The 16,764-nt window shown below is 45.3% G+C and overlaps 1 protein-coding gene across 2 annotated transcripts in view; it reads right to left on the bottom strand.

Annotated features, from left to right (window-relative positions):
* The window catches only part of lamb4 (laminin, beta 4), a 55,078-nt gene that overhangs the window by 23,445 nt on the left and 14,869 nt on the right, over window positions 1-16,764 (bottom strand). The window contains exons 8-23 of one of the 2 annotated variants that reach the window (XM_032507963.1): window positions 15,997-16,060; window positions 15,675-15,889; window positions 14,839-14,959; window positions 14,512-14,700; window positions 13,958-14,113; window positions 11,594-11,697; window positions 10,525-10,604; window positions 10,134-10,317; window positions 9,710-9,835; window positions 9,419-9,604; window positions 9,036-9,148; window positions 5,558-5,678; window positions 4,848-5,025; window positions 4,315-4,458; window positions 1,995-2,226; window positions 1,093-1,250 (exon numbers count right to left, since the gene is read on the bottom strand). In XM_032507963.1, the coding sequence (XP_032363854.1) occupies window positions 1,093-1,250; window positions 1,995-2,226; window positions 4,315-4,458; window positions 4,848-5,025; window positions 5,558-5,678; window positions 9,036-9,148; window positions 9,419-9,604; window positions 9,710-9,835; window positions 10,134-10,317; window positions 10,525-10,604; window positions 11,594-11,697; window positions 13,958-14,113; window positions 14,512-14,700; window positions 14,839-14,959; window positions 15,675-15,889; window positions 15,997-16,060 (2,371 nt within the window). Of the gene's footprint in view, window positions 1-1,092; window positions 1,251-1,994; window positions 2,227-4,314; window positions 4,459-4,847; window positions 5,026-5,557; window positions 5,679-9,035; window positions 9,149-9,418; window positions 9,608-9,709; window positions 9,836-10,133; window positions 10,318-10,524; window positions 10,605-11,593; window positions 11,698-13,957; window positions 14,114-14,511; window positions 14,701-14,838; window positions 14,960-15,674; window positions 15,890-15,996; window positions 16,061-16,764 lie in introns of both variants that reach the window. The other variant, XM_032507962.1, reaches the window with a different exon arrangement.

Genomic DNA, 16,764 nt, shown 5'->3' with positions numbered 1-16,764 from the left:
TACGTAGTAAAGAATAATATGTAACATAATAATATCATGAGGAACGAGGAGTACTCCACGGTATAATGAGGATAATGAGGAACGAGGAGTACTCCACGGTATAATGAGGATAATGAGGAACGAGGAGCACTCCACGGTATAATGAGGATAATGAGGAACGAGGAGTACTCCACGGTATAATGAGGATAATGAGGAATGAGGAGTACTCCACGGTATAATGTGGAACAAGGAGTACTCCACGGTACAATGAGGAACGAGGAGTACTTTACGGTATAATGTGGAACAAGGAGTACTCCACGGTATAATGAGGAACGAGGAGTACTCCATGGTATAATGAGGAACGAGGAGTACTTTACGGTATAATGAGGAATGAGGAGTACTCCACGGTATAATGAGGAACGAGGAGTACTCCACGGTATAATGAGGAATGAGGAGTACTCCAATGTGGAACAAGGAGTACTCCACGGTATAATGAGGAACGAGGAGTACTTTACGGTATAATGAGGAACAAAGAGTACTCCACGGTATAATGAGGAACAAAGAGTACTCCACGGTATAATGAGGAACGAGGAGTACTCCATGGTATAATGAGGAATGAGGAGTACTCCAATGTGGAACAAGGAGTACTCCATGGTATAATGAGGAGTACTCCATGGTATAATGAGGAATGAGGAGTACTCCAATGTGGAACAAGGAGTACTCCACGGTATAATGAGGAACGAGGAGTACTCCACGGTATAATGAGGAACGAGGAGTACTCCACGGTATAATGAGGAACGAGGAGTACTCCACGGTATAATGAGGAACGAGGTGTTCATGTACTCGAGATGTGCTCTAGCTTAATGAGCGGAGCCACAAGGAATGGGCGGATGCAGAATTTTAATTCTGAATCACGGCTGAAAACTGTAAAAATAATATGCAGAGTTCATCCGGGTTTAACCAGGAACAATAAACTGTTATTTATACCCAGACATACGCATAAACAGTTACTACCGGTCTGATCTCCATATCATGGTCAAATCAGGACTCTCCGCTCTCCGGATCCAGTGCTCCTGTCCCTCCCCAGAGTCTATTTAAAAAGTAAGGTCCTACCTGTGTGCCCCTCCCAGCAGTCACATGTCACACCGAGGGATTGTGGGTCGTGTTGACAAGAGGTGGCGAAGAAACGTCCGCTGCTCCGAGCATCTGGACACAGGCAGGGCTGACAGGGTGTTCTCAATGCAAGGTTACCATAGTAACCATCCACACACCTGGTCAGCAACACAGGACGTCACCAGTAATGAATCTACAGGATGTTTCTGACTCTAGTCCAGGAGAACCCTATTTTATGCCCAACCAGGGGTCAAGAGTCAGGTGTTAATGGACACCTGACTCTAGTCCAGGAGAACCCTGTTCTATGCCCAACAAGGGGTCAAGAGTCAGGTGTTAATGGACACCTGACTCTAGTCCAGGAGAACCCTGTTCTATGCCCAACAAGGGGTCAAGAGTCAGGTGTTAATGGACACCTGACTCTAGTCCAGGAGAACCCTGTTCTATGCCCAACAAGGGGTCAAGAGTCAGGTGTTAATGGACACCTGACTCTAGTCCAGGAGAACCCTGTTCTATGCCCAACAAGGGGTCCTTAGTCCTTTAGTCCCTTTCATACCATGTTCACTTGTTTTACATCACTTTATATGTGATGCCTTTAACAATCAAAATCTATAGTTACGCTTGAGGCTGTGACTAATACTTGGAACAATAATTCCCATCCCAATGCAAACTTTGTTTACTGCTCCCACTGCAGCTTGTGTGTTAGCGCCACCCTGTGTTGTTCAGAGGACGAGGCACTAAAGCACCAGCAAAATACCACATTCCCATTTTCTTTTAATGTAGCACATTCATTCAGTTATACCAGAACTCCTTCAGTGGGTGTCCTATTTCCCTTTTTTATGGACATCCTGCAGCCAATGAGAATAAAGTATTGACCCAGACCATAGATATGAGTGTTGTATAACCTGTCACAGTGGGCTCCGGTGGCCTGCTCCCTGCAGTTCAGACACTCTCCGGTTTCTTCGTCACACTCCTCTGACAGTCCGTTACATTCACAGGGTTGACAGGAAGGGAACCCCCAGAACCCCCCCTGGCAGCGGTCACAGCGTCGACCTGTGACCTCCAGACGACACACACACTGACCTCTAACCTGATCACACAGCTCCGCTTGCGAACCTCGAGGGTCACACTCACATGCTGCAAACACAACGGGAGAAAAAATAGGTGTTTGATGGCCATTCTCATACTTGGTTATGTCTCATAATTTGTTGCAGCATTTCTTATGTTATCTTTTTAACAGAATTGGTGCAAAATCAAAGCTTTTTTACCACCTGAAAACGGCTCTGAAATCATCTAATGGTCAATAAACCCATTTTCATTCAGATATATTGAGCCAGAGGTCAAGGGCCCCCTTTAAAATTTCACTTTTTTATTTCCCAAAAGTTGTTTTTACTGGCCAGGTGCCACTGGATTCCTTAGATTATATCATTTTCTATTAAAATATTATATTATTATATACAGTGGGTACGGAAAGTATTCAGACCCCTTTAAATTTTTCACTCTTTGTTTCATTGCAGCCTTTTTCCAAAAATCAAAAAAGTTCATTTTATTTCTCAGTAATGTACACTCAGCAACCCATCTTGGACAGAAAAAAACAGAAATTTAGAAATTTTTGCATATTTATTAAAAAACAAAAACTGAAATATCACATGGTCATAAGTATTCAGACCCTTTGTTCAGTATTAGTAGAAGCACCCTTTTGATCTAATACAGCCATGAGTCGTTTTGGGAAAGATGCAACAAGTTTTTCACATCTGGATTTGGGTATCCTCTGCCATTCCTCCTTGCAGATCCTCTCCAGTTCTGTCAGGTTGGATGGTAAACGTTGGTGGACAGTCATTTTCAGGTCTCTCCAGAGATGCTCAATTGGGTTTAAGTCAGGGCTCTGGCTGGGCCATTCAAGAACAGCCACGGAGTTGTTGTGAAGCCACTCCTTCGTTATTTTAGCGGTGTGCTTAGGGTCATTGTCTTGTTGGAAGGTAAACCTTCGGCCCAGTCTGAGGTCCAGAGCACTCTGGAAAAGGTTTTCGTCCAGGATATCCCTGTACTTGGCCGCATTCATCTTTCCCTCGATTGCAACCAGTCGTCCTGTCCCTGCAGCTGAAAAACACCCCCACAGCATGATGCTGCCACCACCATGCTTCACTGTTGAGACTGTATTGGACAGGTGATGAGCAGTGCCTGGTTTTCTCCACACATACCGCTTAGAATTAAGGCCAAAAAGTTCTATCTTGGTCTCATCAGACCAGAGGATTTTATTTATCACCATCTTGGAGTCCTTCAGGTGTTTTTTAGCAAACTCCATGCGGGCTTTCATGTGTCTTGCACTGAGGAGAGGCTTCCGTCGGCCACTCTGCCATAAAGCCCCGACTGGTGGATTGCTGCAGTGATGGTTGACTTACTACAACTTTCTCCCATCTCCCGACTGCATCTCTGGAGCTCAGCCACAGTGACCATTGGGTTCTTCTTTGCCTCTCTCACCAAGGCTCTTCTCCCCCGATAGCTCAGTTTGGCCGGACGGCCAGCTCTAGGAAGGGTTCTGGTCGTCCCAAACGTCTTCCATTTGAGGATTATGGAGGCCACTGTGCTCTTAGGAACCTTAAGTGCAGCAGAAATTTTTTTGTAACCTTGACCAGATCTGTGCCTTGCCACAATTCTGTCTCTGAGCTCTTCAGGCAGTTCCTTTGACCTCATGATTGTCATTTGCTCTGACATGCACTGTGAGCTGTAAGGTCTTATATAGACAGGTGTGTGGCTTTCCTAATCAAGTCCAATCAGTATAATCAAACACAGCTGGACTCCAATGAAGGTGTAGAACCATCTCAAGGATGATCAGAAGAAATAGACAGCACCTGAGTTACATATGAGGGTCACGGCAAAGGGTCTGAATACTTATGACCATGTGATATTTCAGTTTTTCTTTTTTAATAAATTTGCAAAAATTTCTACATTTCTGTTTTTTTCTGTCCAAGATGGGGTGCTGAGTGTACATTACTGAGAAATAAAATGAACTTTTTTGATTTTTGGAAAATGGCTGCAATGAAACAAAGAGTGAAAAATTTAAAGGGGTCTGAATACTTTCCGTACCCACTGTAACATCTTCCTTTAACTAGAGCCGTCTGCAGCCCCTGGAAGACAAAATCAGCCAGAAAAACCATCAGAAGAACTTCCTCATTGTGTTGTATCTTGTGTTTTTGGGATGTTTTGGTTGTGAGAGTTTCTCACGTTTGCAGCCGTCTAGTCCGAAACCAAACGTCAGTGGTGCACAGGTATCACAGCAACGTCCAATCACATTGGGTTTACATTCACAGAACCCTCCCAGGTCACTGCAAGATGGTCCAACAGAGCCGATGACGTCACACCTGCACACTGGCAACGGGAAACCAGAGATTCACTTAGAAAGGTGGGCAGCCCCTGCTGACACTGACTCTTAACCACCACACTTTGCACTAGCCTTCATCCAGACTTTACATGTGACTATTACATTCAACACACAACCCATTCAGCCTTCATTTTCTCATGCTTAACAGCCATTTTCCATATATTTGTTTTCTTTATTAATCGTTTCAATTTGTGTTTAACATGTTTATTTATGCAACAATCACCAGGGAAATTCCACATAAGATTAACTTTCTGTGTCAATAAACCATTTACTGAAAACAAAACAAGAGATTAAAAAAACAGGGATAATGAGAAATCTGAAAATGTAGAATCATTACATTTATAAAAAAAAAAAGGATTTGTGGTGCAATACTTACAAACAGCTCCGTTGTGGACTCGTGCCGACATGCTCTGGATGAGTCCCTCGCAGACTCCAGCCGTGCCCTGCGGGCCGAGCTCAGCAGCCAATCCGACGCAGCGAACGTGTTGGAAAGAGTTGAGGTCACGCTGGGAGCAGAAGTCAGGGACGGACTGGACGCTGGGGATCAGACCCATCTGGACACATAGGACACAGTTTCAAGTGGACTGGTCCAAGAATAATGTATCAAAAGGTGGAGACACACACACACACACACACACACACACACAGAGACTGACACAGACACACACACACACAGAGACTGACACAGACACACACACACAGAGACTGACACAGACACACACACACAGAGACTGACACACACAGAGACTGACACACACAGAGACTGACACACACAGAGACTGACACACACAGAGACTGACACACACAGAGACTGACACACACACACACACCACACACACACACACACACACACACACACACACACACACACACACACACACACACACACACACACACACACACACACACACACACACACACACACACACACACACACACACACACACACACACACACACACACCACACACACACACACACACACACACACACACACACGGCTATGCTCTGATTGGACAGTCACTATGTCCTGCTGCTGTGCTCTGACTGGACAGTCAGCATGTCCAACAGATGAAGACTTCCTCACCGAGTCGATCAGGATGTGTGAGCTGGACGAGGCGTCCGATCCCGGATGTCTGTTGAAGACAACGTTCACAACGTACCGACCACCTGTGTTCAGACACAACGCCGAGTCCAGAATACGTCCTCTGCAGACAAACAGGAAACAAATAATGAATAGATACCATGAAACTTCCCCAGTTGATTACTGAGTTTAAGAAAAATATATATCTTCCATTACAAGTTTTATGAAATTAAGTTAAATATGCACATTAAGTATCTCGTTAAAAAATTGCTTATTTGCATATATTTCCAGAACAGATATATGAACATTGGAAAAAGCCAGGTTCAAATTTCTTGTTTCATTTTGTTGACATATCAGAGTCAAAAGGTTTTACGGGGGGGGGAGGGGGGTATCTCTTTTTATCTCTATAAATCAGTATATTGTCAACAGCAATTGAAAACTCAATCAAACCAAAACTCAACCCCCGGAGGGGCAAAGGGAGAACAAGAGTCAAGTGGGGCTTGGGAACTGAGGACAAAGGGAAGTCAGGACAGTGTGGCTTGGGGACCAAAGTGCTGCAGCCTGCCAGGCATGAGGCCCAGGGCTGCAGACTGCAGCGAAGGGGAAACCCCTCTGGCGGCCGAGCAGGTTGTCGAAGATGCCTTGGAGGCCGACAGCAAAGGCACAAACCCTGTGGAGGCCGTCAGTGAGGGCAATACTCCTCTGGAGACCGCGCAATCCGTTAGAGCCCCTCTGGAGGCTGACGGCGAGTGTGAAACTCCTCTGGACACTGGACAAAGGTGAAAAAGCCTTTGGAAGCCGCCGGAGAGGGCAAAACTTCTCTGGAGACCGGGTAATCCGTCGGAGTCCCTCTGGAGGCCGACTGCGAGGGCAAGGCCCCTCTGGAGGCCGTCGGAGAGGGCAAAACTCCTCTGAACATCATTGGAGCGGGCAAAACTCCCTCTGGAGACTGGGCAACCGTCGGAGCCCCTCTGGAGGCCAAGCAGGCCAGCGATGGTTGGCCCCCTATGGAAACTAAGCAGGCTGAAGGGTTAGCGGGGCTGAAGACAGGCAACAGGATAACAGGAACAGAAGTCAGCCGGGCCGCCGACAAAACGGCTCAGGGGTGACTGACCAAGGCAAAGTTACTGAGAAATGAGCCAAAACGCGATGAATGATGGATTATTATAAAGTGGATCAATCTTGGATGTAACAGTTTGGATTTAATGCTCAACGACCCCAAAAAAGACTGGAAGTTCCAGGCTGATAGAAAATTACCTGTAGAGGCTAGAAAGACCCGGAAGAGACCTCCATAACCGCTAACTCGTTATGTTTTAGACGCAACCATTGGTAAGTCGCTAGCTTGTATGGTTTTTAAATGATTAAACTATGAATCAGAGGTGCTGTTTTAACGCGTGGGCGAGTGTCTCGGTCTCAGAGGGTTAATACTGTTTACACAGGCAACTTATGCAACCTCGCCACGGTCCGTTCAGCACCAGGGTCACCGCCGTAGTCCCAAGGAGAAATCTTAATTTTTTATCCACCGAACAAGATATTTTATCCAGAGGTTGGTGTTGCCTGGAAAACCTGCCACGCTGCGCCCTCTAAACACAACCGCTTCTTTCCGTCATTCTCCAGATTCCAATCAATCAGCTGATGATGATCCCTTATGTCACAACCCAGTGTCATTTTATAGAAGCATCAATTAGTAAAACATTTCAAAACAAAGGAAATAATACACCGAAATCAGAACATACACAATCCGTGTTACCAATCCAGGCCTCTGATAAGACAGCTATATATTTTATCTGTTTGGGAAAACAATACAATCCTGCATGTTCCCCACACATAAAATAGCCGCTACCGAAGATGGACATGGGCAACCATTACAACAAGCTCTGGGCTGGAGAGAAGTTGACGCAGGACATGGCGTCCGGAGCCATGTTGACCCTGACTTCTTCTAGGGCCTCCACGAGTCCCAGAGAATATAGCCAGGGGGGTCCTGTAGCCAGGTAGCTAGTAGGCCGAGAAACAGGCAGGCTGGCTGGCTGTTGAAGCTCTGGAAGGCTGACAGTCCTGGAGACAGGACGGCTGGCTGACTGCTGAAGCTCTGGAAGGCTGACAGTCCTGGAGACAGGACGGCTGGTTGGCTGCTGAAGCTCTGGAAGGCTGACAGTCCTGGAGACAGGACGGCTGGTTGGCTGCTGAAGCTCTGGAAGGCTGACAGTCCTGGAGACAGGACGGCTAGTTGGCTGCTGAAGCTCTGGAAGGCTGACAGTCCTGGAGACAGGACGGCTGGTTGGCTGCTGAAGCTCTGGAAGGCTGACAGTCCTGGAGACAGGACGGCTGGTTGGCTGCTGAAGCTCTGGAAGGCTGACAGTCCTGGAGACAGGACGGCTGGTTGGCTGCTGAAGCTCTGGAAGGCTGACAGTCCTGGAGACAGGACGGCTGGCTGACTGGTGAAGCTCTGGAAGGCTGACAGTCCTGGAGACAGGACGGCTGGTTGGCTGCTGAAGCTCTGGAAGGCTGACAGTCCTGGAGACAGGACGGCTGGTTGGCTGCTGAAGCTCTGGAAGGCTGACAGTCCTGGAGACAGGACGGCTGGTTGGCTGCTGAAGCTCTGGAAGGCTGAATTTGCGATCCACAGCCCGCCAGCGAACCTCCATGATGTGCCTAGCAAAGGCGGGATCTTCATGCAGAGAGCGATAAAACTTAACCATGAATTCACCATTAGAGTCCAAAGGGTGAATGTGAAGCTCAAAAACTGCTGGGTCCATTTGTGGTCGGGTTTTTCAGGCAGATAAAGTAGCGAGGCTTGGACCCAAATGCAGTTAAGGTCAGATACAGAATTTATCAAAAACTTACAAACAAAGTTGTCCAGAGGTTGGCAGGCATACAAAGAGCCGACACCAGACAAAGACCACAATGACAGAAGACAAGACGACATGAAGCATACAAAGATCTTACAACGGATAAAAACCACGACGACAGAAGACAAGACAACATGAAGCATACAAATATCCGACACCAGACAAAAACAAGGACTAAATAGACCAGCTAACAAGGAACAGGTGACACAAATCAGACAATCACAAAAGGCGGGAAACCACAAGACAGGAAGTAAAACTAGACAAGACAAGGGAGAAAACGGAGACTTCAAAATAAAACAGGAACCAGAACACACAGACACAAACAATCATGACAAACAGTAAAGATGACATGTCTTTTCCTTTAAAACAAGCTTTACTGTTACATGTCTTCCCATTATAATCATTGTATTCTGATCACAGATATAATGTATAATCAATAACTGGTAGTGAAAGGTGACCTGACAGCGACCTCTGGTGGTCCCTATGTGAACAACGGGGGGAGCAGTGACTCTGTATACGTATTACTAAATTCATCTTATGTTTGCGTCTTTAAGAGAATTTTTTTGACATGTGAAGTTTCTTTTTGCCTTTCCTTCTGATCAAAACCCTCTTCTCACCGATCTCAGTCTCACCTAGAGTTTCCAGGAAGAATCAGAGTTTTACTTCCTGTCGGGCCGCTGTGGCATCTGCCGTCGCCTAGCGACGCCGCGATGATGCTGACTGAAGCCAGCCAATCAGACGGAGACTGCAGAGAAAGATCAGTTGACGTTTTAGAATTGGAAGAGAAATTTGTAATTAAAATAAAAAAATAAAAGAATAAAAGTCACGATTAAGGTAAGAAGCTCTGGTGTTTACTCTAAATTATTTCTGTCAGAAGTGATTCATTTAAAGGATTTTTACAATTAATACCATTGTTGTTTTCTATTTTTCTTTCTTTTATAAAACAAAAGATTATAGTTTGTAAAAATGTATATAAAAACCAGATAAAAACCAGAACCCCGACCACTCTCTATACCTCTGGCTGGTAACGAATCACAAGCTGGTAATCCATAGACGACGGGACGTTGTCCACAGTGAACCTAAGCCCCGCCCCCTCCAACACTCTGACAAATCCCAGACCGGTCCAGGTGACGGGGCGATCAGCTGTCCTCTGACGCGGAATGATCTGCAGGGGGTGACCCGGGTCCAGAGGGAAGCCTCTCTGCTGCAGGACAGAAACAACTATTAGCTAATACTCAGAGCTCAGGAGGGCCGTCTCATTGGCTGAAAGCTCAACAGGAAACAGGAAGTAAATAAAACATCCCACCTGTCTCCTCCTGCGGGCGGGTCCTGGAGTCCTCCGAACCAGAACAACTCGTCCGTTAGTGAACTTGAAGTCATAACCCTGGTCTCTGAAATACTTCTCACACCGCGGCAAAGCACCTGGGTTGACCTGGAAGGAAACACACAGACACACACACACACACACACACACACACACAGACACACACACACACACACAGACACACACACACACAGACACACACACACACAGACACACACACAGACCACACACACACACACACACACACACAGACACACACAGACACACACACACACACACACAGACACACACAGACACACACACACACAGACACACACACACACACAACATTACTAAGAGGTGAACACAGAAACATGGAGGCACACAACTGATCTCTCTGATCATCACATGACTCTTCGGTTCCTACCAGAGGAGAAGAAGAAGAAGGAGGAGTAGATGGAGGAGAGCTTCCTCCGTGCAGCGGGGCAGCGAGCTCCGCCTCATACAGGAAGTAGTCCAAAAGAGGCAGGAAGTAGCCGGGGGCAGGGGCGGAGCAGCGCCGACCCACCATGTTGGGTAAACACTGACACTGTCCGTCCTCTGGAGAACACCTGGGACAGGAAGTAAAGAATGAGATTAGTTAGGATTTCGTTATCTGGTATTAATAGTTGATTATTGATAATAATTCATTAATTAATAATAATTAATAGTTGAGACCAATATGGGATTTTAGGATGTGGAACTTAAACCGACCTGATCTTTACTCAGCCATTCACTCTTTAAACTTTAAAAGCTGAATAAAATCAGAGGAAACATACGTGGTGCTGTAAGCTCCTCCCACATCGCAGTCGCACGGCGAACACCTGAACACAGAGTTTCCCAAACCCCAGAAACCTTCCTGAATACGAAAACACATCAGTCAGGATCATAACGGAGTCATAATGGCGTCAGAGGAGCGTCATAACAGAGTCACAACAGAGTCATAAACAGAATCATAACGGAGTCATAACGGAGTCATAACAGAGTCATAACAGAGTCATAAACAGAGTCATAACAGAGTCACAACGGAGTCATAACGGAGTCACAACAGAGTCATAAACAGAGTCATAACAGAGTCATAAACAGAGTCATAACGGAGTCATAACAGTGTCACAACAGAGTCACAAACAGAGTCATAACAGAGTCATAACAGAGTCATAAACAGAGTCATAACGGAGTCATAACAGAGTCACAACGGAGTCACAAACGGAGTCATAACAGAGTCATAACAGAGTCATAAACAGAGTCATAACGGAGTCACAACAGAGTCACAAACGGAGTCATAACAGAGTCACAACGGAGTCATAACAGTGTCACAACAGAGTCATAAACAGAGTCATAACGGAGTCATAACAGAGTCACAAAAGAGTCATAAACAGAGTCATAACGGAGTCACAACAGTGTCACAACAGAGTCACAACGGAGTCACAAACGGAGTCATAACGGAGTCATAACGGAGTCACAAACAGAGTCATAACGGAGTCACAAACAGAGTCATAACGGAGTCACAAACAGAGTCATAACTGAGTCACAACGGAGTCACAAACGGAGTCATAACAGAGTCATAACAGAGTCATAAACAGAGTCATAACGGAGTCACAACAGAGTCACAAACGGAGTCATAACAGAGTCACAACGGAGTCACAACAGTGTCACAACAGAGTCATAAACAGAGTCATAACGGAGTCATAACAGAGTCACAAAAGAGTCATAAACAGAGTCATAACGGAGTCACAAACAGAGTCATAACGGAGTCACAAACAGAGTCATAACGGAGTCATAACTGAGTCACAACGGAGTCACAACAGAGTCATAACGGATTGATTGATTTGTTAAAATGAAAACTACCAGACATCGATCACACAGCGGTCCCATTGCCAAATGGTCACATTCACAACTTCCTGTCAGCTGATCACAAGACCCAACACTTCCCAAAAAATGACACCTGCACACTGAAACACACACAGAAATATGATGTTAGATGTTATATATAGAATACTGGATACTAGTATAGTTCAACTACACATGTAGACAACTTACAAGGAACAGATGTATGGCTAAAGGCAAGAACACAAGGCTGAATAAAGGTCAAACGTTGAACTAAGTTGCACATGTAAAAACTAGAGCTGGGCAGCAATTAAAATATTTAATCGCATAATTTCCCCGATTAATTGCAATTAACCCTTAATCGCAAAATGAAATAATGAATTCAAAAGTAATGTATATAGTGCAATTTTTTTTAAATGTTCTGCCATATGAACAAAAGTGCCGTAACATTTGTTCTGCAAAAACTTACCAGCATTTTGTTTATAAAGTAGCAGTATAATAAATTATTTAGTGTCCATCTCAACTTAAAGAATGTATTTATCACGTCCAGAAATGGATTCATCTGATTGGAATGTGTTGCTAAGCAACTTCTTATGTCCACGCCCTTCTTATGTCCATGTCCTTCTTATGTCCACGTCCTTTTGTTGTTACACTAACTCTGCAGCACTTACTGGACTGGGTTTAGAGTCCCACAACTTTATGCACTTCGCAAGGACACGCGCTGTTAAGCAGAGACACTGAGGGACACTGTCAAATGCGCTGTTAAGCAGAGACACTGTGACAGGACGCTGGAGACACAAAGCAGGGGACATGATCAGAAGGCAGAAGGCTCGCAGCAGCGATCAGATTTCGTATCTATTCGTACTATCCGTCCTAACTGCGGGGACTTTATTTGACACATTCCACTGCTGTGCAACTTCAATAAAGTGTCCCGCGCATATCTCAGCATAGTGTCTGTCCTCTGTTTTCAGTCCAATCAGAGCACGTGAATGCAGCGCCCACTGTTCATCAGTATAATGCACTGGAACTCCGAGATAATTCTGGTTACCCAGTGAGTCCAGTATAGTCCCCAGTCAGTCCAGTAGTCCCCAGTGAGTCCAGTATAGTCCCCAGTCAGTCCAGTAGTCCCCAGTGAGTCCAGTATAGTCCCCAGTGAGTCCAGTATAGTCCCCAGTCAGTCCAGTATAGTCCCCAGTGAGTCGGTAGTCCCAGTGAGTCCAGTATAGTCCCCAGTGAGTCCAGTATAGTCCCCAGTCAGTCCAGTATAGTCCCCAGTGAGTCCAGTATAGTCCCCAGTGAGTCCAGTATAGTCCCCAGTCAGTCCAGTAGTCCCCAGTGAGTCCGGTAGTCCCCAGTGAGTCCAGGGTAGTCCCCAGTGAGTCCAGGGTAGTCCCCAGTGAGTCCAGTAGTCCCCAGTGAGAGAAACAGCAGGTGCATGTTGTAGCATGGTCGCTTTTGCAGTCCTCTCATTTTTATACAACTCGTGTATCTTCTTGTGATGGTGCGTGTTGGGGGACTCTCGTACCTGCCGTCGTTGTTGCGTCGTTGTCCTCCACCAAACCAATGTCCTCCACCGCCCTAATGAGCCTGCAGTCTGTAGCTGTCCACGTCGCTATGGCATTTGTTAGAGTCTCTTGCTTTTGTTTATCTATACTTACCCACACGCTGCATCTAACATAGTCTGCTGAAGCCCCGCCCACTGTGGGTTTATCTCTACCCCCCCCACGCTGCATCTAACGTAGTCTGAAGCCCCGCCCACTGTGTGTTTATCTCTACCCCCCCCCACGCTGCATCTAACGTAGTCTGAAGCCCCGCCCACAGTGTGTGTTGTTGAATGATTTGCTGGTATTAACTGTCAAGGTGATATTTTAGACAGGAAGTACTCCGGTGATAAGAAAACTCAACTTTGCAGTATTTACAAAGCCTGTGAGCAACAAACTTTTACAATAATAAAGAAATAATAAAAACTGCGTTAACGGGCAATAAAAGAATTGTCGGCGTTAATTAATTAGTTAACGCGATAATAACGCGTTAACTTGCCCAGCCCTAGTAAAAACATTAAAAAGTGTATGCATAGACGTAGATATAAGACACTGTCCTCCCACAAAAATGCCTAAATAAGTTGTTTCCACAAGCAGCCAAGTAGACGCAGCCAGCTGAGGACGTGCGTAAGGAAAAGTGGCACAGCAGCCGTAGTTAAGTATAAGTAATAAAACTAACAAACAGTAGCCCACTCCTGATTCAGGTTCATGTTCTTGTGACGAACTGGAGCCTCCAATCACAGCCAGTCATGTCAGAGGTCTTTAACATGAACATGAAGCTTCTCTGCGTCACTGCTCTTTGTTCAATAAAGGTTAAAAAGGTTGAATCAAAGTGATTTCTTACCCTGACAGCCGGTGGGATTGTCCTGTGTCAGATTGAAGAAGCCGTGTTTACAGCGATCACAACGTTGACCCTCCACGTTTTCTTTACAGACGCAATGGCCACTCAGGGCGTCACAGAGACCGCCGTCCTGAGAACCTGCCGGGTCGCAGTCACACGCTGAAACAAAACACGATGGAAGTTATGAATAAGACTGTTCTCTACGTCTCTATGACCGTCACTAATCTAAGTAATGAATAAGGCTGTTCTCTACGTCTCTATGACCGTCACTACAGTCGTAACAGAATGAGAGTTTTACTTCCACCAGTTCTCAAGTCATAAACACATGCTCATGATGTTAACTGTAAAATCTGGATGTGGGCCAGCCTTATTCCCCCCCTTGTCAATAAAACCTGGACCAGGGTGAGTCAACCTCTTGTCAATAAAACCTGGGTCAAGGTGAGTCGGTCTCTTGTACATAAATTGGGGTTTTAAAACACACACACACACACACACACACACACACACACACACACACACACACACACAGTAAATGAATGACCGCAGTTGAAACGTACGTATGCAGCCGTGTGGGTCGTCGGCCGCTCTCTGTGGATCTCGATACAGGAAGGGTCGGCATTGGTCACACTGAGGCCCTGTCCTGTCATGACGACAGTCGTCACAGATACCGCCGCTGATGCTGCCCGTTGCTTGGAAACGAGCCGAGTCAAAGTGACACGAGTCTGAGTGACCGTGACAGTTACACCCTAAAAGAGTAAAAGGGAAACACCAGGGCATGATTAGGAACAGAAAGGAGATTTACAACTGCCTGGTTTATGTTTTGTATCAAAGCTTTCAGTCCTGCAGATGTTTTATATCAACATAAAGAAGGGGTTCTGGTTTACTCCTGCAGATGTTGGCGTTGTTTTCTCCTCCAGGCCTCCAGGGGGAGTCGTGGTGAAAGTCCTGACATTTCTCACAGTTATCTCCGGCTGTGTTGTGCTGACAACCACATCGACCTTGAACCTGAGCAACAGAAATCACCTGGTGTGGTGAGTTGAACATGTTTATCCACACAGAAACAGTATGATTAGTATTTATCTATTTTCCCATCTGTGAACCGAGAAAGATGTCTCAGGACATTTGTATCCAATGTCACTGATGGTAGGTCAGAGTAAAGTACATTTGGAGAAAATGTGCAGAAATCAAGACTAAAGATTAAACCAGGGTCCTGAACTCTTGCCTCACAATGAACATTTAAATGGTTAATGCAGCATTGTCTAAGTAAATGAGCCTGCATTCATTTTAAAGTTAATGTTCTTACTGTATATGTTGTAGTTTTACTGAAAAATGTCAGGTCAGCTGACCGGATCAGAAACGCTTTGGGTCAGCTGACCGGATCAGAAACCCTTCAGGTCAGCTGACCGGATCAGAAACGCTTTGGGTCAGCTGACCGGATCAGAAACCCTTCAGGTCAGCTGACCGGATCAGAAACCCTTCAGGTCAGCTGACCGGATCAGAAACCCTTCAGGTCAGCTGACCGGATCAGAACCCTTCAGGTCAGCTGATTGGATCAGAAACCCTTCAGGTCAACTGATTGGATCAGAAACCCTTCAGGTCAACTGATTGGATCAGAAGCCCTTCAAGTCAGCTGATCGGATCAGAAGCCCTTCATGTCAGATGATCGGCTCAGAAAACCTTTAGGTCAGATGTTCGGATCAGAAACCCTTCCAGTCCGTACCATGGCAGTCATGGTAAAGACACTCCCTTGTCCTCCGTCCACAGGCGTACATTGGCTGGCGTGTCCGTGACAGAAGCAGCTTCCTCGGACCACCATGTTGTAAAGAGCGTAGTAATATTTGTCCTGAGGGTTCCTGCGTCTTCGCCCCAGCACCGTGTCGCCCAACATGAACAGACGAGTGAAGTTCACACGGATATTTGTCAAGGTGATCAGATCTGGGGACAAAGGTTAGAAAACATGTCCTTTCTCTTTGTCAGAATTGTTTAACACACAGTGGAGAGCCAATCAGAGAGCTGTATTCTCTGGTGTAATGTCACCTGACCTTGGATGTGTGGTGCGTTCAGGTTTTCTATTTCAAACACAGGATCAAGAGCTTTCAGCACAACCTGATGGACAAACACAATAAAACACATTCTGAATACAATACACATTTCAAAACACACACATAAAACATTTCTAAAAGAAGTGGTACGAATGAACAACAACTGTAATTTAATGTGTCTTTAATGTGTTTTTTTTGTTCTTAATTTAAATCTCCCACTTTCTCGTGAAGATTAGATTAGATGATACTTTATTCATCCCACAGTGGGGAAATTTCTTTGTTACAGCAGCAATTCTCTACAATGAAAGAAAAAACAAACAAACAAGTACACACACAAGAAAAACAGGTAAACAACAGACAATGTGCAGAAAGGTAGACTGAAGCAAAGTGAAGTAAGGTAAGGTAAAGTAAAGTAAAGTAAAGTAAAGTGAAGTGAAGTGAAGTGAAGTGGCGTCACATGAGGTATTGTGAAGTAAAGTGCAGTTGCCATGGTACAAGCAAACAATATTGCAGTGTTGTAAGTGACGCTAAAATTAAGTTGAATATTTAATTAAAGTGATAATGCGAAATCAGGTAACCATAATATAGTTATTTTTACCTGTGACCATAAATAGTATTGAAAAAGTAAGTACTTGTAATGGAAAAATATAAATACAGATAAAGTTATACAGAGTGTGTGGATTAAATGAAAAACAATAACAGAAACTACAACACTATCAGGTGGTGCAGGCGTTGTAGAGTCTGACAGAGACCGGGATGAAGGACCTG

Source organism: Etheostoma spectabile, unplaced genomic scaffold (genome assembly GCF_008692095.1).
Source record: "Etheostoma spectabile isolate EspeVRDwgs_2016 unplaced genomic scaffold, UIUC_Espe_1.0 scaffold00005315, whole genome shotgun sequence".
NCBI lineage: Eukaryota > Metazoa > Chordata > Actinopteri > Perciformes > Percidae > Etheostoma > Etheostoma spectabile.
This window is presented reverse-complemented; position numbering and strand designations above follow the sequence as displayed.